Source organism: Pseudomassariella vexata (genome assembly GCF_002105095.1).
Source record: "Pseudomassariella vexata strain CBS 129021 chromosome Unknown BCR38scaffold_6, whole genome shotgun sequence".
NCBI lineage: Eukaryota > Fungi > Ascomycota > Sordariomycetes > Amphisphaeriales > Pseudomassariaceae > Pseudomassariella > Pseudomassariella vexata.
Window position 1 is genome coordinate 359,872 of NW_024467961.1, and position 24,482 is coordinate 384,353.

Below are 24,482 nucleotides of genomic sequence, written 5' to 3' on the forward strand. Positions count from 1 at the left end.
GCGATGAAGCTAAACCATTATCCTTATCCTATTGGTCAGAGTGATCGGGTGGTAACGCAAATGGTATTTCGGAGACGACCGGCGTCGATCGACGTCAATGTTTGCTAAGGAATCCGATATATTTCATTCTGGAATTGGACCATTTGGTCGTCTGTGTCTCATCATCGCACCCTCAACCCTACCGCGAAATTGCATTGATTCCCCATTCTGGACCCGAAGAGACAAGTTCGTGAAGCCCAAACTACCCGATAGCTACCCCCTGACACCCCGCGATGGATGTTCCCGAGTAGCTCCACTGATCTCAAATATGAGCGGGGCCCTAACCCCGTCGTCAACACCTTTCTATACCATCCCTCCTACGGCTCTATCACAAGGCTTATTTGACTAACCTACTATCTACTAGTCCACCTGCCGACAAAGAATTCCACATCATTCTCCTAGCACAGACAAACCCACTCCATTAACAATGTCCTCCACTCAACGACCCCCCCAAATCGACACCTCCAACCTCCCCCTCACCACCCCGGCAGGCCCAACCTCGCTCCAGCTCGAAAAAGATGCTGCCCGCGCTATGAGTTCGACCGACTCGTGGCAGCCCATGCTCGACCGCAAGCAGAGTTACAAGATGGAGGAGCAGAAGCACGATTTGCAGATGTCGGGCCTGAGTGACAGCGTTAAACCGGGGGCGTCGGGCTTTACGGAGAGGGCATAGGTTTATGGGTTTGATGGTGCTTGCTTGTTTTCTCGGGTTTGGGTGGATGTAAAATCATGGGTTACAGCGGTTGGTTGGTTGGGTTGGTATCGCTAGTTGGTTCAGGTTGGCTTTAGTCTGAAGGACGGGAAGCAAGGATCGGGTAGGAGAGTTACAAAAGTCTTATTGTAAGAGCAACTGGGTTTAATCTTGGCTTACGAGGTATGTTATAGGACACGATGAACTGCGTAGTATGAGTGGCTTAGTATTCGCTCGTCATACGGTTTTCGCTGTCTGGGGAATAGGGTGGCATGGGAAATTGCATGACAAACAGGCTGGTGGTATTCCATGGAAATTGGCGGCATTGCACATTGGCATAGAAAAGTAATTGGAACACTCATTCAGAGAAATTTGTACTTGTACCATTATCTCACATTTCTATGTGCCTGTATTTCATACAACCAGATTGATATCCATTCACCTTTGCAGCTGGAGAAAGGGGAAGCCTAACTCCAGAAGACATTTTCCACGCCAGAAGAGGGTTACTTATTAACGATATATGGGCTACTATACAGAATGCCATATAGAAAACGTAAGGACAGACGATATGACCGGTACTAAGATACGCGCTTTCCAATATAAGTCCCATGATGAAATTATGACGATGTCCATATTCCGCTTCAGCCATTCCAGTCCAGCACCCCGTCCCGTAATAACTCCTTCATGCCAAAGTAGATCCTTCCAATACAGATTGTCCGCAAATAAACATTTCCAACATCAACTTAGAAGCCCATAGGCCCCTTGCCGTCAATACCCCCAGTGACGAAGTATTGGCTGACAATACCAAGTGCGTACGAAATTCCAGCAACCGAGGCACCTGCAATGAAGACTCTCTTAACCAGACCCCTCTTCTTCTTCTTATTCTTCTTTCGTCCCTCGCTCGAAAATGACTTGGGCCCACTAAAGACTGTTTCCTCCCGCTGCACATCAATCATTGAGCGGAATGGCGGCGTCTGCGCTTCTTCAACGGGAGGGATGTCGTAGTTGACGAACCCAGTAGGCGAGGCGAAGGCAGCGGCGTTGGGCAAAGCTGTGGGTTTTCCCATCATGTCAATAGGGTTGACCGGGGATGCTTTTGCTTTTGCTGTTGCTGGCGCTGCTGCATCTCGAACCTTGCGGAACACCAAAACATCGCCGCTGCCGGAGACGATCTCGAACCCTTCAGCTTGCAAAGGAGCGAAATGGGGAAAGAATTTGGTCGGGTTTGACAAGCGAAGGAGGACCTCGGTTGGTGACAACGGTGATGCTTGATCAGGTACCACAGAAGTCGTCTCAGCAATGTTAATGTTCTGCATCGTCGGGTCGTAGGCGAGGATCTTGTAAATGGTTGGTTCCTCCTTGCCTGCTGGTGTATCTGCAGTGGCAGTATCGGACGCTGCCGCTAAGTCTTCCATATCCTTGTTCTGCAGACTCCCGTACATTTTGACAAAGGTTGGCCAAGTTGGCAATGTGCCGCATTCCTCAGAGTAGCTCGTCTCCAAGCCTTGAGGAGCTTTTGAGTACGGGTCAACTTCAGCCTCTCTCCTTTCCAAGCGACTTAGACATCCATGGCTTCGATCCAATGAAGATTCGAGCTTCGAGAATTTCGCTTCTGAACTCGATGAATATGACAGACCCTCGAAAGCCTTGTTTTTTCCAGTCTGCTTCCCTTGTTCGTATGCCGTCCACAACGCTCGCGGGGAGGCGTCATGGCCCCGTGCATCTGTTCCCAGTTTCTGCTGAAGGCCTGCTTCGGATGAGCTAGCATTTTCCGACCACGATGTCGCGAATTCTTCTGGAAAATCGAGGACAAAGTTATCAGTCAAGGTTGACTTTTCGTCCTGTACCGACTGGCGAGACTTCTGAACATCCACACTAGCCTGTTTGTCAACAGCGTCAGAAGCTCGTATGCGATTTTCCATGGCCTCCTCGAGCTGTGCCCTGTTCTCTAGTTTCGCATCATATTCTTTCAAACCCTTCCCCACAATGTCCTGATCCGGTGTACCCTTTCCACCCAATTCTTGATATCTGTACGCTTTGTACTTTTCCAGGTCGCCGTACTGTTGAAATGGCTCTCCATATTCTGCGGATTCAGCATCTGGAAACTCTTTCGGATTGTACTTCTCCAAGTCATCATACTTGGGTCCGGGTTCTGGTGCTTCTTCATATTTTTCAAAGTTATCTGACTTGTATTTGTCCAGATCATCGTACTTTGGAGCAGTTTCATCAACCTTAACGTCCTCTTGGTGCTTGTATTTGTATTGGTCCAGGTCATCGTACTTTGGGGCTGGCTCTTCAATAGCAGGATCCTCGCTGTATTCAGTTGGGCGATACTCATCCAAGTCATCGTAGGCTGGTTTCGATGGAATTTCAGTGGAGTCTACCTCGTCGTACTTATCAGGCTTGTACTGGTTGAGATCGTTGTATTTCTCGGTTGGGTTCGTAGTTGGTAGCTCCGACTCATCATGGCGACATGGTTCGTGCTTGCTAAAATCGTCGTACACCTCGGTTGTTTCCTCAGGTGGAAGGTGGTTCAACGCGTATTCTTCACTTTCGATCACGGGGGCTTGGGTAGTGTCATTTTGGGCTTTGGAGAACATGTCTGCTGTGGTGCTGTAGTCCAAACTTTGAGCACCTTCCGACATGTGATCAATTTCAACTTGGTCATATTTAACCAATTCAGCGGCTGGCGGAGGTCCATTCGAATGGATGGGGGTCCTGGCTTGCCCATCCTGAGGAGGGGCAAGATTCGAATTTATCGATCTGTTTGACTTGCATGTCGTAGCAGGGGCCTTAGTCTCGTCACCAACAGAGCCGTAGCTCTTCCTCAGAACTTTACGGTTAGTGATAGGATCGATAACGTACTCCTCCTCGATCGACGCGGAGTTGGCTGTTGCATTTGCTCGTAACGTTGATGATGCCGCCGGGGATACCGTTCTCTTTGCTCCTGGAGATGCTTGCTTGGACAATTCGTTGACCACATTGTTCAACTGTGACCGCCAGGAGCTTTGGTCGCTTGTATCCTTACCCGCAGCAGTATCTCCACTGGGGTGCTTCCCTGTGTCATAGCCACCGGCCTTGCTGTTGTTTTCTCTTTTAGCGACTGCCCAGTAGTTGTGGTCTATGTAATGCAGCCAAAATCGATGTTCTTTGGCAGCAGGATGATCTTGATCCCGCGAAAGCGTGCGGTTGAAAGACTCGGTATATTTGTACTTGAGCTTGCGATGGGAGCGGCGAGTATCCCTTCGAGCCTCGGGATCACAGTGGGATGGCCACAAATCCATGCGATATGCACGGGTCTGTTGAGGGTGTCGCGCCTTCAAAAGAGACGACACAGCAGTCGGGCGAAGGACTCTGGTGGCACACGCGCTGCTCTGGAGTGAGCTCGCCCGTGTACCCGCTTGGGAGACGACGTTGGTCAACATGGTGACAGGTACTATTCTGACCCCGAACAATGCTTCATGCTAGGTAGATTCGCCTCCTAGATGAGCAAAGTGGTGTTAGAGAGGTCTAAATCGTGGCAGGTTGCAAGTGCTGTGCGGGGTGCTCAGAAGGTGTCGCGTGTCTCGGAATAGCATTGGAGAGAGCAGTTGTATTTACTTACACGGAATGGTAGGCTGTCAGCTGCTGTGAGAGCGAAAGCTGGGAGGATTAGGCGAAATGTCAGAGCTGGATGATTTGGTTGACATCACCATGAGGCACTTTGTACCACAGTCACGATCGAAGGCTGAACACAAGAGAAAGGTCGGATGAGTTGGGATCGACGTCTGTGTGCTATTGGAGGGGAACTCGTTACTCCTCACACAAGGTGTAGCCCGTGCTTGTTAGTCTAGGCGTTCCACAGCCCCCACGGCCTACGACCACTCACTCTCCTTTACTTCCCCCGGAGTCCTGTGACTTGCAAGCGGTGGGCCAGTGGTTCGGGCGATTGCGGGGTAACAAGGGCAGCGATAGGCCGAGACTACATGTGTCACTGGCTTGAAGCCACCAAAGTTTCGTCAATCAAACGCAGCGAGCATAAGTTCATTCCGCTCCAAATAACCAACATCATCTTAAAACAACGATATGGTTCTTGAAAGCGACTCTAGGACCATGGAAAATTACAGGCAATGAGCCAGATGGAAGAGGCGGGTCAAGTGCAGTCACAACGGGATTCACCCTAGCTGGGCGCTTGTGGGTGATATCCATGCGGAGAATCCGGTTCAACCCGACCTGATGGGGGGGCAGCTGGATCACAGCGGGGGAAGTACTAGACTCGGCGAAGGCAAGCGCTTTCTGCGGGTAAGGCCCGGTAAAACTCAATGGGTTTTCTTAGAACGACATCGTCATTATTCAAACTGCTTTCTCAGCCTGAATCAAACGGCACCTGCGAATCCAGATTCAAGTTTCAAGCCACAAGCAGTCCCTGTTGCGGATTCACATTTCAGGAATTTACCGTCGCAGATTCTCATCAAGCCAGCTTTGCTAGAGATACCTGTCTTCAATTTTCTCACTAGTTCATTCCACCTCAGGTCTACTAACGCTCTATCGCGGGGTTAAAAGAACAGCTTCTCCAAGTCGCCCTGTGAAGCGTCTGCGGGACGTTTTTGACGAATCATCTCCAGTTACTCTTCTGTCAACTCTAACATCAAGTAACCCGACCAGCACGTACCTCGAGTCATGAGTAGACGACAGCTGAAGTCTCGAGCCGCCAGCGGCAAGGTGTTCACGACTACCAGTTCCAGCGGTTTTGGCGCATTTTCTTCCACTTCCACAGGCAGCACGCTGTCTTACTTATCAGAACCCCCGGACTTTTCCTCCATTTCCGATGCCAACGTGGTCGTATCATTCAAGAACCTGCTCAAGAAAGATGGCACAACAAAGGCCAAGGCGCTGGAGGATCTCATAACATATGTGGAGGCGCATCCGTTTGAACAAGGTGGCGGCGCCGAGGAACCAGTGTTGGAAGCTTGGGTGGGTTGTCTCTGTGCCGGAATGCTATACATGTGTCACTTAGTAATGTATGTAACAGGTCCAATTATACCCTCGCACATCAATAGACAATTCTCGCCGCGTACGCGAATTATCTCATACTCTGCAATTTGAGTTGATGAAGTCGGCACGAAAGCGAATAGAAAAGTATGTGCCAAAAATTGTTGCAACCTGGCTTGCGGGTACTTTCGATCGGGACCGAGTCGTATCCCGTAATGCTACCGAAGGGCTATCTTCATTCCTCACAACCCCAGAGAAGGTCACTCAGTTTTGGAAAAGATGCCAACCGCAGATATTGGAATATGCCTCGAATGCCATCTTAGAGACGAAAGACACGCTCAGTGACGAACGATCTACTAGCACGGATGATGCAGAAGCAAAATACCACCGGGTCCTGGGCGGAAGTCTAGCTCTGGTCCTCAACCTTCTTCAGAAGCTAGATGCTGCTGATGTCGAGAAGCACCAGGAAAACTATGACAAGTTTTTCGAAGCAGAAAAGGCATGGGGTAGTGCTATAAGCAATGACCCTACTGTTAGGAAGCTATCTTGCCAATTGCTGCTGGTTTGTTTGGGAAAACGTCGTAATGCGGTAGAAGCCGAGCTTCCCCGCCTGAGCAAGGTGTACATTGCAGAGGGGCTGAAAAGCTCCCAAAGCGGCTCTGCCAGTGACTACATCAAAGCCTTGACCACAATGAGTGCAGAGTTTCCCTCCATATGGACATCTGACTACCGTGGAAAGAAGTCGCCGTCATCACGCCTAAAGATATTTCTGGAGAAAGGATCTCAGGGCAGCGCCGTGACATTTTGGGATACTCTTAGTCAAATGTTGGCAAGTCTTCCTTCCGGTATCATCCCTGACGACATCGAAGGAGCCATAGACTTCATGAAGGTCATGAAGTTAGGGATCACACGCCGTGAAGAGCCTCGAAGCAATGCAGTGAGTGCCTGGACGTGTTATCTAAATACGGCAAAGCACTTTCTACAGTTACTTCTGGATGAGGCATCTATTCATAGGTTCATTGAAGAGACCGTTTTCCCCTTGACGGAGCAGTACCTCTTCCCGGTTCCGGAGAGGTCTTCATGGGCCTCTGGTGCCCAACTTCCTGTTCTCATCAAAGCCTATACGCTGGCTGCCACGTCAACAAATACCGAGCTTGTGGGCGCAATCAAAAAGGAGTGGGAAAGACTCAAGGAAGAGTACAAGACCCATATGAGAAACTCGCTCCCGGAAGCTTCTAAAGATCATGAGAGGTCCCAAAAGGCTATAGCAGATGAGGGTTCTCGGTGGTTCGCTCTTGTCGGCCTCATACTCGAGGGACACGCAAAGACCACAGATACCGAGCGTCCCATTCCAGATATACCAACAGGGCCATCATTAGAGCTACTGCAGGAGGGACTTAAGTTGTTGGTGAGTAGAAATTGGAAACCTTTTGGTGCTGCTGCGACTGTCGAGTCGGCTTTCAAAAACAGTTCGTTGCTTTTTAAAAAGCAGACACCGGCGTCGAATAGTTTGGTACAACTTCTCAAGGGTTCGGTCCTGGAGACCACGGAGACGTTGCTAGTTTCCTCTAGTGCGCCTTACATATTCTCAAGTATCATATCCTTGGGTGATATCTCTGGCCGCGAGCAAGACTTCGTCCAGCTCTGGACGACTGCCATTGAAGCTATCCTCCCATATATGGACGAATCGGGAGCAATACAAGGCGTGGCAAAGCTTGTAGCGAGCAAACCCTCCGCTTCTTTGGCTCGTCAAGAATCTAGGTTCCAGTCGCACATTGTAGAGACTTGCATCAAATGTGCATGTGGAACTCTTACGGCTGGCTGGACCCTATTCAATGCCGCAATAGGGTTTGACGCTTTGAGTGAACTATCTGAAGGTCAACTGGCGAGGGAGCTTACGGCACATCTGACAGCTCCTGCTGGGCCGGCTAGTCCTGGGGTGCTGAAAGCTTTAATGCTGATCGCACAGAAGAAGCCCAGCATCCTTTCTCAAGACCAAGATACCCACATGAGTTTAATGATGAGCCTGCTCAGTCTTTCGGAACGCTCCAACGCCAATCCTGAAGTGCCCACCCTACGTACCCTATTGGAACACCCCCTGACAGGCAAGTCAAACCTCGTGGAAATCATTCGGCAGAACATCAACGATGTCGGCCCGAATTCTTTGGGGATCGATACGCTCGTTCAACAAACAGTTCAGGTCCAAAAAGCGCATGGGGGTCTGGAACCCGGGTCGCTTGTGCCCGATCTGAAGATTTGGGACAAAGAATTATCCGTATTCCTAGATCACGCTCCCGATGCATCTCTCTCGCTCACAAGTAGCCTCGGAAGCTCATACTTCTTGGTGTCTACGGCGTCCGAAACCTCTACCGCAAATATCAAGCGGGATCGAAGCGGTTGCTCCATTCCTGGCCGCATGGCCATGTACACGGCCCAACTATTGGAATTCGTGTTGGAGCTCGGTACTTTGCATCTCGACAAGCAAGTGGACCTGGTTGTGTACCTAGCTGTCACAGCAGAAATTGTAGCAGATCAGCTTACCATTATGGACAATGAGAAGATCTGGAAGAACCTGGACATCGACGAAGCCAATATCGACGCCGAAAACTTGGTTTCTTCTGCCCGGAAGGTTGTAAGCACATTAGCGGCGAATGCTAGCGGATGGCGCGACGGTTTGGGGAAAGACCAGTCACCTGTCGTCCGTGGAGTATTCAGCAAACTGCTTGAGATGGCCAAGTCACTGTCGCCGTCAGGACTTTATAGTGCACGAGTGTTGAGTGCTTTACTGGAAAGTCTGACTGAGAACCACGGGTTCCCGTCCAGCGCAGAAGATTGGATGGCAAAGTTGGATGTCCTCAAATCTAGCCCAACGGCTGTGCTTCCTGCCGTGGCATTGATGACTGGGCTTGGCGAATCGCTGTCGGTTGGCAAGAGCGTCAGCAATTTCTGTAATCGACTGGTGAGCGACATTGCTGGCGCCAGCCCCCAGTCCGAGAAATCATTGGTTACCCTGGCTCTGCTCAATGCATGCATGCCGATTTATGAAATTGGGTTGCTGCCGGTGGCCAATAACCGCATAGTCTTTGCTGTTAGGCAAATCACATCCTGGCTGGAAACACCTGAGACCCTTGATTACAGGCACGCTGCTGAAGTGTGCCGCAGTCTCCGCTACCTACTCCCGTGCATCAAAGATGTTTATGGCGCGTACTGGGAACGGGCGGTTGAATTCTGCATCCACCTTTGGACGGAAGATAGCAAAGAACCGCTCAACAACCGTCTCCCCTATATACACGCATCGCTCAGACTGATGAGCACGATTCAGTCAATCGAGGAGCCGAATGACGATCTGGTGGATGTGCTGCAATCGACCTCAGAGAAGCGGTCCATAGCTATACTGGAGCTTCTGAAGCTTCCACGCGACAAGGAGACCCAGCCTCTACAAATTATGGACGCCATTATTTGCAGAGAAGTGGAGAAACTGCCCTTGGAACATGTTCAAGACCTGTCGGACCTGTATGGCTTGGTAGCTGTCGACTCGCGGGCTATTCAGACGGCGGCCTTCACTGTCCTCCACAAAGCCCTGCCTGCTGCTCAAGAGGAACTTGCACTCGATGTGCTTCTCGAAAAGAAGACCGCCCAGCTGCCTCATGAACTCTTGTCTCTTCTCCTCGAAGCTCCCACTCTCGAGGCGTACTCTGACGAGGCTTTATCCCTCTTCCCCACGTCGATACGATCATATTTACTCACGTGGCATCTGGTCTTTGATGCATTCCAAGCAGCTTCCTTCAAAGTCCGCAGCGATTACGCGGAAAACTTGAAGACGGATAATTACATCGGACCCCTGATGAATTTCACCTTTGATGTCCTTGGACATTCGGCTGCTCAAGGCTTGAATCTAGACAAGGCGAACTTCACCGTCGAACACATCCGCTCATACGACTTGAAGCTCGCTGACGCGGAGCCGGAGGAGAGGAACATGCAATGGCTCCTCATCCACCTATTCTACCTTGTCCTAAAATACGCACCCGGGCTGTTCAAGGCGTGGTTCATCGAGTGTCGCTCCAAGCAGACCAAGATCGCGGTCGAGGGCTGGATGACCCGGTTTTTCTCGCCCATCATCATTTCCGAATCTCTCGATGATGTAGCCAAATGGGCGGCGACACAAGAAACTCCGGCTGAAGATGAGAGGGAGCTGCTCGTCAAGGTCAGCAGACCGGCAAAGGAGGTGACGGCGGGGTATGAGGTGGACGAACTACATGCTGCAATCGCTATCAAAATCCCTCCTGCGTACCCGCTCGAGGGTGTCTCGGTTGTGGGGATTAATCGGGTGGCGGTCAACGAGAAGAAGTGGCAGAGCTGGATCCTAACAACGCAGGGTGTAATTACATTCTCAGTATGCATCCTCCTCCTCCTCCTCCTTTCGCATCCCCCCTTTCCTCCTAGCAAATCTCCAGGATATCGAAGTAGCACTAACATCCCATGTGTGACCCAGGGCGGGAGCATTATCGACGGCCTCGCCGCCTTCCGACGCAACGTTGTCGGCGCCCTCAAGGGCCAGACCGAGTGCGCCATCTGCTACAGCATCATCAGCAGCGACAAGAAGATGCCCGACAAGAAGTGTCAGACGTGCAAGAATCTGTTCCATCGCACGTGTTTGTATAAGTGGTTCCAAAGCAGTAATCAGAATACGTGCCCGCTTTGCAGGAATCCGATTGATTATCTAGGGGCGGACACTAAGGCTAGGAGGGGCGGTTAGAGAAATGGTTGAAGGAAGACGAGAAGGGAAGGAGACGGGAATTACGGACGATTAGATGAGTGGGTGGGTGGATGGAGAAATGGGTATCATAGATTAGATGGGATAGACAAAATAGGATTGATGGTGATGAGATATGGACATATTCCACGTGGAAGGTGAATGCTTTGATGTTTCTGCTAGTGGATTCAGGCCATCGTTCTTACTCGGGTTGTAGACTGACAGTAGACTATGAGTCAAGCATGATGGCTTTGTAGCTTAATGAGAGAGTAAGTACTACTAATGGAAGCGGCACCGCTACCTGAATCTGGTAAGTGTAATGGATTAGAGGGTTTACAATCCTGAATAAATCTTATACACCTTGGAACGCTATGGAGTAGCGATAGCTCAGAGCCTAGCTAGATCCGCAAACATAACATTTCTGCAAATAAGAGTGCGTGTAAGTCTCACTGGTTTGAAGACGGCAATTCTGGCCATGAAAATATCTGCCAGATATGCCGGGGAATTCCCGAGCTACTGTGATGAATAACGTAAAGAATTCGATCCTTCCTAATTACTCTGGTTCCTCGATAGTATAATCGCTACTGGTGTTGCAACTATGATTGTGCTTGCAAGGCCTCAAATGGGCATGTTCACGCTTTGGCAGCGCAGGGCTCCCTACCTTACCTAATCCCGTATTGTGCCGGCATATTATCCGACACACGATATGCAGTAAATGCAACACAACTCATCCCCATTATGGATAAACCCGAGTCTTTGGCCTACCCGCGAAGGTTATTATCGGGCTCTAGAGAACACATACCCCAGACTGCGGCCTCATGTAAGCCTCCGTGGTAGACGGAGCCTAGCCGGCTACTTCAATCTACGTAGTACGCGAATTTGTACATCTTTGCCAGTCGTTTATTACGATGTGCTAGCAAATTACCGAGCTGTACTCTGCATGTAGATTTATCTACTTTAAACATCCAGTTGACCGTTCCAAATCGTATGGAAGGCCGGGTCATTATCTGACCAGGAGGACGCTACTGGTAGTGACGCCTGCCAGAAACACGGCAAAATTTTCAAATGCCGGATCTTCCAACCACCAGTCCTGCTCACGAACCGGGGAAGGTGGCGGCGCAGGAAGTGGACGTGGGTCACCAACCCCGGAATTCCCGAACGGATTTAGATGGCCGTGCCAAAGCGGTCCCTAAACGCGAAACAAGCCGAAACAGTATGCGGAAGTACTGCCACGACCACTCCGATACGCTAGGGCGTGGATATCGATCCGTCCAAACAAGGGTAACTGGTAGCCATTTCTCCTGGCATAGGCGGAGAGAAACCTCCAGTGTCTACTAGCTGCCAGCCAGCACCTATACCACCTATACCACTTACATTTAGCATTTATACTCAACGTCTAATCCTTCTGAAACTGCTATTGGGCAAAGTTTATATCAAAAAGGGTCTTGCATATTGATAGCGCACAACACCCGAAGATAACCACAGTCCTGAAATGCAACCAAATTATCTAAGTGTTAAACAGTGGCATTGCCTAGGTCCTCCACTACCGAAAGATGTCGGTCGCGCGTTACTAGCAGAAGATTCCGGTCTGATATCGCCAAACTGTCGCGATTCGTAGACATGATGCCAACGCCTGAGCCCAATAAGGATCGTCATTCTGACCTTCAGCGTCTGCGTGACAACTAAACATCATCCAAATAAACGACGACCCGAAGGGCAAGATCGGGTACATTGGGGCTGTAGCGAGCATGCAAGGTTCTCGGATACCGTCCATACCACACATTTAAAACGCTGGCACGAGGCGTCCCACAACTCAAGATGTGTCAGGAAGCTATCCACGTCAGCGAGTTTGGAGAGGAACCCATACGAACGAGAGGATTGCGACAAGTGGCTCGGGGATTACGAGGTGCCCCTCTTCCCAACGCGACCACCTACCTGGTCGCCAGCTACCGGACGCAGGCTATTGCTGATATCAGAGTGTACCCGGAAGCCAAGTTCATACTCGTCGAGCGCGACCCGGACATGTGGGTGAGGTTGATGAAGAACACCGTTGGTGCCCGAGTCGAAGCTATCTACAAGTTCCCGCTGTCATATTCCAGGCGGTTCGCTAATTTCATGGACGAGTTTTCCAATTTCAGCGCCAAGCTCATCGACGTCAACACTCGCTAGAAAGGGCTGTGAGATGAGGGCTGGGAGACGGCTAGACAACACGATGTCGACTAATAAGCTCCCCGCCGATCCCTTCGTACCTGCAGTACTGATCCCATGAAGCATTGCCATGTGTAAGAAGCTAGTTGCGGCTGGAAAGCTATGCATCGTGAGACTCGAAGACAGGTTGGGCTGGAGACAGATTTGCCTGCCCCCTTCTTAGGGAGCCGAAGGCGAAGTATTCTCAAGGCAACGATCCGTTAGAGTTCAAACGGATCGTAGGTGACCGCTGGCACCCGGGATACAGAAGGCCAGTTTCTCGACGGGCGCGATGCACGTCGCACACTCGCGGTTGGAGCTTGGAATGGCATGTCGTCGGCTTGACCGGCGTCGCGCGATCATCTCCACTTCAGAGTCTCGTATACGTCGTGGGAAAACCGCGAAACGCCCCAGCACAGCAATTTGTTGCATGACTCAAGACATTCGAATGTTTTTGACTTTATTTGACTGGGACAATCCGCGCACCAATTTTCTAAAGTTCACACCAAAACCATGTTTTCGAGCAGCCATAGAGCAATTCGCGTCAAAACAAGCTCTCCCAAGCCGTCACCCACGTTGCCTAGGGTCTTGGTGATTCTCGACCTGGATCTCGGGCTGCTGAAGAACGGCCTACGTACGTAGGTTGGCAGCGACTGTCCCTGTGATTGGCTACCGAAATAGTGGCGGGCTCTTTCCGTCGATCAGACAGCTTTTCGTGGACTTGGCCCGCGGTTGTCCGTGCCAACTAAGCAAATAGTCTCGCTGGTGTTTCTGTCGTGCATCATGACAATTTGATAAATCATTCAACGCAAATATGTTATTGCGTGTAGCGCAACGTTCGTCACCATGTTGTCCGATGGTCGATACAGAAATACAATCAGCCCCCGAGACTGGAAGAGTCCAGACCGGGAATGTAACGGTCCAGGGCGGTCAGTTATGCACACTGACGCAATAATCCCAACCCCAAATCTGCGGAAATTGACTGGATAATCCCTCGAGCGAACCTGCCATCTGGCCTGGAATGCCCTTCGTGAAACGTATGCCAAGCAACGTAGAATGCTCACTAACTTGCCATTGTCGTCGTGGCAATGACCACCAGGAGCACTGAACGCCTGGAGGCACCTCACCTCCCAATGGAAGCCAATGGCCGCGGTTTCCCTGGTTTACAGGGATGCAGCGCTGTGTTGTTCCAATAGGAAAGCGCGATCGTCAGACAATTGGTTTCGTCTCAACAAGATGGAAAAGTGATATTTTTAAGCACTGCCCGCCCAACTGCCATTCACAATCGACTGGTCGAGGCCTCGTTTCCTTGCTTTGACTATAGTCTATTTCTTCTTCGAGCAAGCCACAAAACCTCCCATTCCCGCACACTGGGACTTTTCTGGAGCCCAACTAGCGTAACTACAACAATAAAAGTCTTGTGAAAATGGCGTCGGCAAGACACCCAAGACGATCGACTGGCCCTCACCGTGAGAAGAACCACCGAATATCGGCCAACGGCACACGCGATGCCACCCTACCACGACATCGCCAGGACATTGAGCATGGCACGAGCGGTACCAAGAGGAGGCGCAGGCGAGGGCCCAAGATCCGTGTCGAAGGAGAGAGTGGACGTCGTGGCCTGCACCCGCTGCACTTCTTCAGGATCATCTGGCGAAGCACCTGCTTCCTATCCCGAGCCGTCAATATCCTGTGGCCCATTGTCCCTATCGCCATAGCTGTCTACTATCGAGTCGAAGGGCACGACACAGCCAAGTTCACTTTGGCATATATCGCCATGGTGCCTTGTGCTAACCTTATAGGATTTGCCGGTCAGGAATTGGCACGCAAGATGCCTCACATGCTGGGCGTCTTGACTGAAACCACGTGAGTGACCGATATCGAACCTTGCTACTGGATTTATGAGCGGCGGAGACTAATAGCGGAATTGCCTCAGCATCGGTTCCATCGTCGAAATCGTCTTGTTCATGATCCTCCTTGCGAATAGACTCTACCCGGTCATTCAAGCCGCTATCCTCGGTTCGATCCTGGCGACTATGTTGCTGTGTCTTGGAATGTGTTTCTTTGCCTCTGGTATTAGACGGGAAGACGCTCACTTCGACGAGGCCATCACTGAAGCGGGTAGTGGGCTACTTCTTACTGCGTAAGTGTTCTGAGCAAGCCCAACTCGCCACCAAACTATTAACCACCATCTACAGCGGTGTGGCTCTTGCGGTTCCAACCATTTACGAATACTCTCTGGCTCCACTAGTTGAGAGAGGTGAATTGGCATGGACCACGGAACAGCTCGACGGAGAGGTACTCCACATCTCGCGTGCCGTAGCGATCCTCCTCCTCATCGGCTATGCAACATTCATCTTCTTCCAGACGCGTACCCACCACGGTCTCTTCACCGCCATCTTCGAACACGATGAGGCCCGAGATCACGACCGTGAAAAGGACGAAGCGAAAGACAAGCTCACATTGACGGAATGTATCGTCGCACTGGTGATCTCCGTCGGTCTCGTTACCATTATCGCCTATATTTTGGTCAACGAGATTGAGCCCTTGGTAGAGCACAACGGCATTTCGGATCCATTTATGGGATTGATTCTTGTGCCGCTTGTCGAGAAGGCTGCCGAACATCTCACCGCCGTCGATGAGGCCTGGGATAACCAGATGAACTTTGCCCTTTCCCACTGCGTCGGCGCAACGCTGCAGACGGCGATGCTCAACGGTCCCCTGGTCGTTCTCGTAGGCTGGATCATGAATAGACCCATGTCCTTCAATTTTGAAATATTTGACATGGTCATGTTAGTACTGGCCATCATCACGGTCGGAAACTTCTTGCGGGATCAGAAGACCAATTACCTCGAAGGTGTATTGTGCGTCCTCGTGTACGTGGCAATCGCAACAGCGGCCTTCTTTTACCCATCCCTTCATGTCGCCAGCGCCGAGGGGAGTGGCGGGGAACACTAACTCGATGGGAGTTTCTCATACACGGGATTGGTGTTGAAAGTAGTTAACTTGTGATTTTGTCGTGTTTTAGGAAAGGGAAGCGAATATCGGAGTGGCGGAATCAACATTGTTCCAAGGTCATGGGTTGCTCATTTGGGTCGTTTGATCACCGTGTCCATAGAGTTGGTTTCATACGAATGGACATATTATGCTCAGGAATCGTCCGAAACTTTTCTTTTACGGGAAACGCATGCTGTCCTTGGAAACTTCATGCCGGCCCAACCAGTGTCGCTGTGCCAAGTGCAAAGTGCTCTTAGCTTCAGCCGATCTCCTAAATAGCTGCTTTGGGATCATCATGCCGTTCTGTTAGGGACACTAGCGAGGCCAAATTGCCCAAAAATCAGACACGGCCGAACTGCGATGTTGCAAGTGAAGAGTCGCAAACGTCCATTATTCAGAAGATAAGAGCTGGGAAGAAACCCACGGATGGGATTCGTCGCCTGCAAAGCATCCATGGCATCGTCAACTGGCACTCAGCAACAGGGAAAACTAGAAGAGACTCCAACTCGAGTCTGTGTGCATGACGATTACTAAGGGCAATCGTCCCAAGAAATGAACCTAGTAGCGAGCCTATAGAGGACAATTCCGAAGTGCATCTCGCAGTCTATCTATTCCCACCATCCCAATGGTACGAAACCACGGTCGTCGTCCCATGTTCCTCGGGAAACACGGGCTTTCCGCTGGCTCGGGTGTCCACCAACGACTTCTACTTCCGATCTGGCTTGTAAATGTATCATTTTACCGAAGCGGCTTCATGGAATCTCCTATTGCGTAGCGGCCAAGGGTGACGTCCAACTCAAAAGACCCCGCCATCACGATTTTTAACATTTCAACGTGTATGAATCAGCTCACGATGAATCCGCAAATGTCAGAGCTGATGGAGATCGTTCTATTGAATCCCAGGCTGGCGATCTGGGGCCCGCCGTTGCTTGTTCGTTGCATGGAAGTCACATCCAGACGTGGTAACTGGAAAGAGCTTTGATTGGGGGACATTACCCTGGATTCTGGCTTGTTTCGTTTCACCTGTTGATACATATGGGCTTTATTGAAGCTCCAAGAGTGGATGGATGGTAAGGAAGAAAGTAGAACGAACCACGGGGGGAGCTGGGGGAGTTATAAGGACATGATGTCTTGAAACCAAAACAGAGTTGTTCGTTGTCTTTCTCACAAGTGATCCCATCAATTATACGACTGAACATCAGTCTCGAGCTCATGATGCCTTTATTGGTGACAGATCCTGTAACCATTTTGGGGGCCCTCGTCTTCACAGTAGTAGGCGCAGTAAGCACATAACGCTCATTATGTTATTTCATTATGTCCTCGCCGGTCCTGGCCAGTGTTAACGAATGTTTCCAGTACATCTACCAAGGCCTTACCAACCCGCTTCGAAATATTCCTGGACCATGGTACACGAAATTCACTACCCTCCCATCAACCTTCTACGTCATGACGGCCAAGCATCCCGCCTGGGTCCATGCCCTCCATGAGAAATACGGCAAATCAACCCCTTTTCCGTGCCACTCCAGCATTCTATCATACGATAACAGACACTAACACACCCCCAACCAGGCCCTATAGTCCGCATATCCCCCTACGAAGCCGACACAAGCTCCATCCCGGCCGTAAAACTCGTCCACAACGCCACCATGAAGTCCCAACCTTTTCTTAAGTCCCCCTTCTACAGCACCCTCATCACCGACTCGGACAGCGTCTTCAACACGATCCATCCGGCTAACCACCGAAAATACAAACGCCTCCTCTCCTCACCCATGTCCGAATCAGGACTGAAAGCCTTCCTGCCGCAAATCGACGCCCAAGTCCGGCTCGCCATGACAAAGATCCGCGAAGAGGACGATGGACCACGTGGTGTCGCGGACGTGGCGAAATGGTTCATGTTCCTGTCATTCGACGTGATCGGCGAGCTGACGTTTGGCGAATCGTTCGGAAACCTCGAACACGGGAGGAAAAACCGGTCCGTGGACGACTTCGTGAGTTTGGGCTACGTCGGCGGGCTAAGGAGCATGTTCCCCGTGATTTCCAAGATCTCGACTGTGCTGCCGATCCCGGTATTCAGGGACGCGACGGAGATTCAGTGGCGGACTTTCGAGTATGCGGAGCGGGCGTTGGAGAAGCATCGGAAGATGGTAGAAAAGCATCATGCCGAGAGCGGGGGAGCAGTGAAGACGGACCCGAAACCGACCGTTTTCAGCAAACTGTATAACGCTGAGCATGAGGAGACTTGGACGCAGAAGGAGATCCGGGATAACGCACAGGTGTTCATTGTGGGTGGGAGCGATACAACGGCCAATTCGATGATTTACCTTGTCTGGGCTGTGTGTCAACATCCCGAGATCAAGCAGAAACTCCTCAAGGAATTGAGCAATCTCCCTGAGGGCTGGGGGTACGACGAGCTGAGGGATCTGCCCTACCTGAACTGTATTGTCAACGAGACGCTGCGACTGCATACCGCTTTGCCGTGCGGATTACCTAGGATCGTGCCGCCGGGCGGGTGTGAACTGGCGGGTCACTTTGTGACCGGCGGGGCGACGGTCACGACGCAGGCGTACAGTCTGCATCGGGACGTCGAGGCTTTCCCGGATCCGTATCGGTTCTACCCCGAGAGGTGGGAGAATACGACGCAGAGGATGAAGGACTGTATTATGCCGTTTGGTGGGGGTGGGAGGAGTAAGCTTTCCTTCCTCTTGTCTTTGCTCTCCAGCGCTCTTCTTTCTTTTCATAACTCACGTAGGACGCATGCGGAAGTTGAATATGCAGAGCTGACACGATACGATTAGCATGTCTAGGCCGCCACCTCGCTCGCATCGAGTTGCGTCTCATCACAGCTCGCTTCTTCCTCAATTTCCCAAACGCCGTTGTCTCCCACAAGGAGGGCATGAGCGACAAAGACATGGAAATGGCTCTGTATTTCTTGATGGTGCCAAGTGGTCACCGGTGTCTTATCCAGAAAGAGGCATAAATACGAATTTGTTTTGTATGGTCACTACCGAAGGTTGCTTGGCCTCATCACGGAAGACGTAGAAACCCTCGAATATTTGGGACTGTTGAAGTTGTGAGAGGATAGCAGAGAACGTAGCTTGAAGGTGAGCTCAAATTGGGGTTCTGTGCCGCTTGTAGACCAGAACGAATGCACCTTATCTACTCGAAGCTGAATTACTTGAACGACGAGGCGAAACCCATGGTAATGTGTGTCTAAGTCTATTATAACCTGAAGGCCGATGATGCTAATAACTGTGACTTGTACATCGTCTCCAACACAACTAAGCAAAGTAGCCTGCTGATACTACTGCCTCCTCCTTTTACCACCGCCCCCTTCATCCCCAGTCTTCCTCTTTTTGCCCTCCTTTCTCCAGTACTCCTTAGTCTCCCTCTTCTCTCTGGCCTCCTTTCGCTCCCCTTGCTCTTCCATCTTCTTCCTGAAAACGACCCGCTTCTCCTCCTTCTTGGCCCTGCGCTTGGCGACTTGGTCCTTTCGGATCGTCGTCAGCTTCTGCATTAGATCCCTTGCCTTCTTCTCCTCGCCTCCAAGCACCACAGCTCGCTTTTGCGTGTACGTCTGGTGGCGCTGGGGCTTCATGCGCACGATCTGAGACTTGAAGGGCAACTCGGCTGCAAGTGCTCGCGGCACCTTGAGTGGGTTGAAGTGGCGGGTTGGGCGTTCAATAGCGCGGTATTTGCTGTTCTTATCTTGGGGCGTCGGGATGTTTTGATCACGGCGAACTTCACCCGTCAAACGCATACCTTGCCATGGACCCAAAAGATTGGTGACAACGTTGTAGAAGCGATGCGGGCGGATTGGATACCAGGCACGCAAGAATACCTACACGTGTCATCAGTCAAGGTTTCTATTGATCAAATATGCTGTGGCTTACCAGGTCGCTCATCAAGATCTTGTCCTCACTACAGTAACGGGAGTTAGTCATTGCGAGTTTACGATTAAGGTGTCAATATTGAGAGTTGGCAGCAAACACGTACAATGTAGCTCGGAAATGGCCCTCGGGTTTGGACAGAGCACGTTTTATCTGACCACGTATACCTGAGACCGTTTTGATGGCGGCACCTGAAGCTTTTGGTCAGTATACACTCTTTGTGGTAGGTTTCGAGAGGGATATTGGAAGTGAAAAAGGCATATGGTACTGCAAGAACTGACCTTCAAACTTGGCAATTTCAAGAGACGATGTGAACATATCCTTGATGTACGCAGTGTTCTTAAAAATCTTCACAGGTGCACCAGTGAGCTTCAACTTCTTGACTATTTCGGTACTCTCGTCAACCGAGAGAACATTGCCAGCTGATTTCGTGTATTAGTACCCATCACTTCTTAGCAGGCTGTTGGACTGATGCTTACTCGCGGCGATGCGGAATCCTGTATTAGTAGGCGAGAATGAGTTAAAGGCCACGAAACCCGTGTTTGGCGCTACCAGAGGAGCGTAGATTTGAGCAAAACAGTGCACTAGATAGCGTGAGTCAGCAGTTACTCCAGCAGACAATCATGATATAAATCATAAAGTCTAAGTCATAAATCAAAACAAAGGCCCCCAAGTCGGTTCAACTGGGGTACCTTTGCTCTTGAATTAGGCAAGATGGTATGGGGACTGGAAAATTTCTTACTATGCTCAGGGGTGTATCTATGTCATGGTTAGCTCCATTTCATACATCGATGGGATAATAGACTTACTTCAACATCCTGTTCCGGACCCGAGAGTCCGAAATACTATAGATAGGCATTGTCTGGAAACGCCGCCAACCCAATGAGATGATCTGTAGCAACGGGAGTCAGCGATGTCTAATACGAAGGGGTTTGAAAGTTGCGGATCATGCATCAATAGCATACGCCGTCTTTGAAGCAGGAATACAGGAACAGGCACAGTAGAGGGGTTGTATATCAAGCCCAGAGTGATAGCTTACCAAAGGGTCGTTTGTCTTCAGAATCTTCTTATGCCATCGATGACGCTTGATCCTCACTTGCACAAAGCCGAATCTATCTTCCGTCGGTGCAAGACCGCCGATGATGATCGGCGTCCGGGGATCAAAGTTACTGATGAATTCTGCAGGAACTCCCTCGAGGACCAGTTTGGCATATTTCCCAGCCTTGAAACCCTCGACGGCAACTCGTTGGTGTTCATCGAGTGCCTCAAATTCGGCATTGTTGATATCCAACTGTTTCTGGAGCTCAGCCTTCTTAGAGTCAAACCAATCGTCTTCTCCAAACTCCTCGGCATCATCGCCACCTTCGCGGCGTGCTATGGCCTTGTCGTTCTTGAAGCCTTCGCGGTCTTCTTCCTCGAAACGTTGTTTGAGCTCCTCTTTCCTCCGAGCGTTCCGGGCACGAGCTTCCTCCAAGCTCTCTTCGGGCTCTGCTTCCGCTTTTGGTTGTTCTTCGGCTTCAAGATCGACGAACTCGCCGTCTCCTTCATCGTCCTCGTCTCCAAAGCCATCGTCTTCAGACCCATCATCATCACCATTGGCCCCATTCAGTGTGGCTGTTGTGAACTTTTGACGCAGCAACTCGATGTTATCCGCGTCCGACCATTTAGTAGCAAGTCGCTCGTAGTCGAGTTGAGGGATTTCACGGTCGTCGGTTGAAGCATCTTCCTTGTCCTGTCGAGCCTTATTGAAGAATTCCTCATCATCGGATGCTTCGATGTCTTCTTCATCTTCTTCAGTTTCGCCCTTCCATCTCTGAAGGACTTCGTCTGAAGTAAGACTCAGGTCGTACATCAGGCGGGCTAGGTCACTGGTCCGGTACGATGGGCGATTTCCGTGCATCATTGCTGCCCTCTCAGTCATGTTGTCTTTCCATCTGAGTGCTCCGGCTTCGTCATCCTCATCATCTTCGGAGTCAGAGTTGGAATCCTCAGCTTCTTCGCCCGATATAGAGCCCAGGTCAGAGTCAGAGTCCGCCCAAGCCACATCGTCCTCGCCGGGTTTCTTGTCTTCCTCCTTCCGGAACACCTTGCCCAGCTTCTTCTCGTTGAACTCGACTTCGTCATCGGACTTAAACTCATCTTCGCCACTGACAAAGCCTTCATCTTCCGGAAACTCATCTTCGTCTCCATCCCTCTCTGCAAGCCTTGCTGTCCTTTGGCTCTTTCTCCCAGTGTCTTCCTTCGCGGGGACCGTTTTGGTCTCCTCGCCTCCGCGGAAAAGTTGGATCCCCTCGTCCGTCTGACCAAGAATTCGTCGTTCCGCCTGGAGACCGATGATGAGCTCCTCTCCCTCGCCCCTCTCGACATCTTCATTGTCTTTGTCGAAATTAAAACCTTTCTCACGGGTGAACCAAACCGCGTCACCCTCCATTTTCAGACCGTGTCGATCTGAAAAAGGGGCGTGCATCCTCTTCTCCTTCTCATCCAGCCTCCTCCTGGGTTTCTTCCCTGTAACGTTTGCTATTGCTTGTTCCATAGCGGGGGTAGGACAAGGATCGGGCAGCGCCTCGATGTTCGCTACTGTGAAATCGCCCAGGCCAGGGATATGCACTCGTTGAGCCTCCGAGGAGAAATTCGTGCCTCTGAGGTAACCGGACAATACAACAGTACGATCGCATTTTTTATCCTCCTCTATCTTTGTCGGATGTGTAATGTCTCTCATTGAGTCAATAATCGTATACGGATGGGTATTTCGCCAGATGAGCGGGCGTGGGTTCTTCATCACAGACAGGAACCGGGATAAATTGTGGATTTCGCGATCAGGGTACCGTCCGTTCATAACACCGGATAAGTAGAAAAGATGGGCTCCTTGGTACAGCTCCGACCACAATCGGTGTTTTAAACGTTCTAAACAGGAGTAAATTAGCAACAGTGACGTACTTCTTGTCTCTGGAGTCAATAAAAACGTCTTCGGCCCTAGAGACAGCCCAAAAAGGGGATGATATGATGTAAGCACGTACTCTTTGCGTCCTTCAAGGCTTGGGGTTTCCGGAAGAGATCGAGATGAGTCAGGATGCCGAAAACGTTTCCAGGCATACCGGTCGCAGCTAGGATATTCAACAATTCCATGGTCTCCATTTCAAAGCCGTAGTTTCCGTCGATCATAAGGAGGACAATGTCGGCAACTTCAACGAACAGTCAGCATCAATCGAACGGCTTCAGAACCAAGCAAGCTCACCTTTGGCCATGTCGACCATCGCCTCGAGAGTGTTGGGGCATTCGATAAACGTCAGACGCTGCTTCTTCGAGGTAATAACGGTGATAGGACCCTGCGGGTCTGACAAGGTCTCCTTTGCATAGCGGCGGATTAACGACTTCAGCAGTGTAGTCTTTCCGACTCCCGGAGGTCCAACGATGGCAACGACTCGAGGAGGAGCTTCTTCGGGAAGTCTGTCGACAAGAGGGACGTGGAAGCGTTTCTCTTTGATATCGTGGGATCGCGCGGCAGCTCTGTGCAACTTGCCCGGATTAGAATAGGCGAAGGCTTTGGGGTTCCGTTCTGTAAACAAGTTAGGGTGAAGATTCTTGGTGAGGGTCATGAGTTTTCTGGCTGACCTCCTGTGTGCGGCTTCTTCTTATCCTTCGCTTTGCGATGCGCCTTATGCGATTGGTCGTCCATGGTTGCGAATTTGGTAATAACAGCAAATTCCAGCACCACAGTTGCGACGGCCTCTGCGCTTGTACATCGTCAAGCTTCAAATTTTTGAGAACGGATGTTGATCCACAGCTTATCGATAAGATCGATAAGATCGATAAGACCTTTTTATGTACATGTACTATGTAGTTTCCGGGTTTCTCGGATCGCGGGGCTTTGTAGACTGGGAAACTCAGGTGGGGCCGCCAAGACACTCCCTGAATCCACTCCCAGGTAGCGTCCATCAGCTTTTCCTATGGGTAGCAACCTCTTGCATCTTTGTCTGAGCCATGCAATGCAAAGATAACGTGCTAAATACATACAGCTGTATCCTGGTCGTATGCAGGCCCTTACGCAATCGCTGCGAATGACTCGAAATAAACTTGGTTCATCGCAGTCTTGACACCAGTCACTAATACTTCGAAAACTCTAGGAAGCGGAGTTGGTTGGTTGGTGGGCTCTCACGATACGCTGTGTGTGTGGGCTCGTGGGTGTGTCAGTCAGTCACGGCATGACGTATTCATACCCGCCGCGTCAGGCCGCGATTCCCTAGTCGCCCAGCCAGCTTCCGCAGTTGTTCGAGGCCTCTTCTCTTTAAGAACACCACATGCCCGTCTTTCCGCATCTTCCGCATCTTGCCAAACAAGTCCATTATCCACTCCTACAAAGACAAATCCTCTCTTCTCCACAAGAGTATTCCCGGCAATTATACGACCACTCAAGACCAAATAGATACTTATTTCACACTTCACGCACAGTCAACATGCCTACCTACATTGTATGTTGATCGCCCTCCAACTGTAGCCCGCTACTCCCTTTACTAACATTTTCAAGGTCACTTGTAAGCCAGACGCCTCCCCTGAGCAGGTTGCCGCCGCAAAGAAGCACGCCGAGGAGCAGGGCGGCAAGATTGGCCATGAGTACAATCTGATCAAGGGTTTCTCGTACGAATTCACTCCCCATCGACCACCATTCCCCTGAGCTGACTCCATCATTACAGTGTTGAGTTCCCCAAGGACTCCGTGCAGACTCTTGAGTCCCATGAACACGTTAAGGCCGTTGAGCTGGACCAAGAGGTCAAGACTCAATAAGCACATGTAAACAATGATGGAGGGGCAATCCACGATGCGGGGTATTGGAGTTAGAGCTAGTATTACCTAAAGGCACCACTTGATAAATGGAGACCCAACACTGCGACAAGTGAAATGGTAATCACGATGCTCTGATCTACTCTTCCATGTAGAAATTAAAGCGATACCCTTG

The 24,482-nt window shown here is 50.7% G+C and overlaps 8 protein-coding genes across 8 annotated transcripts; 6 read left to right on the forward strand and 2 right to left on the reverse strand.

Moving 5' to 3' along the window:
* Positions 1-1,473: 1,473 nt before the first annotated feature.
* BCR38DRAFT_408631 (uncharacterized protein) lies at positions 1,474-4,155 on the reverse strand (the record flags this gene model as incomplete). Its single annotated transcript, XM_040858285.1, has 1 exon — positions 1,474-4,155. The coding sequence occupies one exon, from the start codon at positions 4,153-4,155 to the stop codon at positions 1,474-1,476; it is 2,682 nt and encodes an 893-aa protein (XP_040716019.1).
* An 821-nt stretch (positions 4,156-4,976) lies between these two features.
* Positions 4,977-10,605, forward strand: BCR38DRAFT_431192 (uncharacterized protein). The gene is made up of 3 exons (XM_040860084.1): positions 4,977-5,683; positions 5,742-10,094; positions 10,194-10,605. The coding sequence occupies exons 1-3, from the start codon at positions 5,390-5,392 to the stop codon at positions 10,455-10,457; spliced, it is 4,911 nt and encodes a 1,636-aa protein (XP_040716020.1). The 5' UTR covers positions 4,977-5,389; the 3' UTR covers positions 10,458-10,605.
* A 766-nt stretch (positions 10,606-11,371) lies between these two features.
* On the forward strand, positions 11,372-11,647 carry BCR38DRAFT_342343 (uncharacterized protein; the record flags this gene model as incomplete). Its single annotated transcript, XM_040855939.1, has 1 exon — positions 11,372-11,647. A coding segment is annotated over one exon (276 nt), but the record flags the coding sequence as incomplete, so codon positions are not given.
* A 625-nt stretch (positions 11,648-12,272) lies between these two features.
* BCR38DRAFT_408633 (uncharacterized protein) lies at positions 12,273-12,623 on the forward strand (the record flags this gene model as incomplete). The annotated part of the gene is made up of 1 exon (XM_040858286.1): positions 12,273-12,623. One exon carries the CDS (start codon positions 12,273-12,275, stop codon positions 12,621-12,623), a length of 351 nt encoding a protein of 116 aa, XP_040716022.1.
* A 1,285-nt stretch (positions 12,624-13,908) lies between these two features.
* On the forward strand, positions 13,909-15,693 carry BCR38DRAFT_186048 (Sodium/calcium exchanger protein-domain-containing protein). The gene is made up of 3 exons (XM_040853970.1): positions 13,909-14,507; positions 14,578-14,784; positions 14,840-15,693. Exons 1-3 carry the CDS (start codon positions 14,068-14,070, stop codon positions 15,597-15,599), a joined length of 1,407 nt encoding a protein of 468 aa, XP_040716023.1. The 5' UTR covers positions 13,909-14,067; the 3' UTR covers positions 15,600-15,693.
* A 1,160-nt stretch (positions 15,694-16,853) lies between these two features.
* BCR38DRAFT_390704 (cytochrome P450) lies at positions 16,854-18,739 on the forward strand (the record flags this gene model as incomplete). The annotated part of the gene is made up of 4 exons (XM_040857561.1): positions 16,854-16,919; positions 16,995-17,108; positions 17,186-18,323; positions 18,434-18,739. 4 exons carry the CDS (start codon positions 16,854-16,856, stop codon positions 18,613-18,615), a joined length of 1,500 nt encoding a protein of 499 aa, XP_040716024.1. The 3' UTR covers positions 18,616-18,739.
* A 101-nt stretch (positions 18,740-18,840) lies between these two features.
* Positions 18,841-23,272, reverse strand: BCR38DRAFT_431199 (AARP2CN domain-containing protein). Its single transcript, XM_040860085.1, has 11 exons — positions 23,141-23,272; positions 22,764-23,084; positions 22,546-22,710; positions 20,565-22,432; positions 20,335-20,417; positions 20,268-20,284; positions 20,005-20,109; positions 19,807-19,947; positions 19,632-19,716; positions 19,529-19,556; positions 18,841-19,476 (listed from the first exon to the last, which is right to left on the reverse strand). Exons 1-11 carry the CDS (start codon positions 23,202-23,204, stop codon positions 18,940-18,942), a joined length of 3,414 nt encoding a protein of 1,137 aa, XP_040716025.1. The 5' UTR covers positions 23,205-23,272; the 3' UTR covers positions 18,841-18,939.
* Positions 23,273-23,982: 710 nt separating this feature from the next.
* On the forward strand, positions 23,983-24,310 carry BCR38DRAFT_484353 (peptidase inhibitor I9; the record flags this gene model as incomplete). The annotated part of the gene is made up of 3 exons (XM_040863732.1): positions 23,983-23,997; positions 24,054-24,163; positions 24,220-24,310. 3 exons carry the CDS (start codon positions 23,983-23,985, stop codon positions 24,308-24,310), a joined length of 216 nt encoding a protein of 71 aa, XP_040716026.1.
* Positions 24,311-24,482: the final 172 nt, after the last annotated feature.

What these genes read in the sequence shown, in the direction of transcription:
- BCR38DRAFT_431192 (XM_040860084.1), top strand. Translation starts at nt 5,390, where the DNA reads ATGAGTAGACGACAGCTGAAGTCTCGAGCCGCCAGCGGCAAGGTGTTC. An exon ending in AACCAGTGTTGGAAGCTTGG is followed by an intron (nt 5,684 to 5,741) that starts GTGGGTTGTCTC and finishes TGTATGTAACAG; the next exon opens with GTCCAATTATACCCTCGCAC. An exon ending in AGGGTGTAATTACATTCTCA is followed by an intron (nt 10,095 to 10,193) that starts GTATGCATCCTC and finishes TGTGTGACCCAG; the next exon opens with GGCGGGAGCATTATCGACGG.
- BCR38DRAFT_186048 (XM_040853970.1), top strand. Translation starts at nt 14,068, where the DNA reads ATGGCGTCGGCAAGACACCCAAGACGATCGACTGGCCCTCACCGTGAG. An exon ending in GGCGTCTTGACTGAAACCAC is followed by an intron (nt 14,508 to 14,577) that starts GTGAGTGACCGA and finishes GAATTGCCTCAG; the next exon opens with CATCGGTTCCATCGTCGAAA. An exon ending in AGTGGGCTACTTCTTACTGC is followed by an intron (nt 14,785 to 14,839) that starts GTAAGTGTTCTG and finishes CACCATCTACAG; the next exon opens with CGGTGTGGCTCTTGCGGTTC.
- BCR38DRAFT_431199 (XM_040860085.1), bottom strand. Translation starts at nt 23,204, where the DNA reads ATGGACGACCAATCGCATAAGGCGCATCGCAAAGCGAAGGATAAGAAG. An exon ending in TGAAGACAAACGACCCTTTG is followed by an intron (nt 20,418 to 20,564) that starts GTAAGCTATCAC and finishes CCGTTGCTACAG; the next exon opens with ATCATCTCATTGGGTTGGCG. An exon ending in AGGATTCCGCATCGCCGCGA is followed by an intron (nt 19,948 to 20,004) that starts GTAAGCATCAGT and finishes ACACGAAATCAG; the next exon opens with CTGGCAATGTTCTCTCGGTT.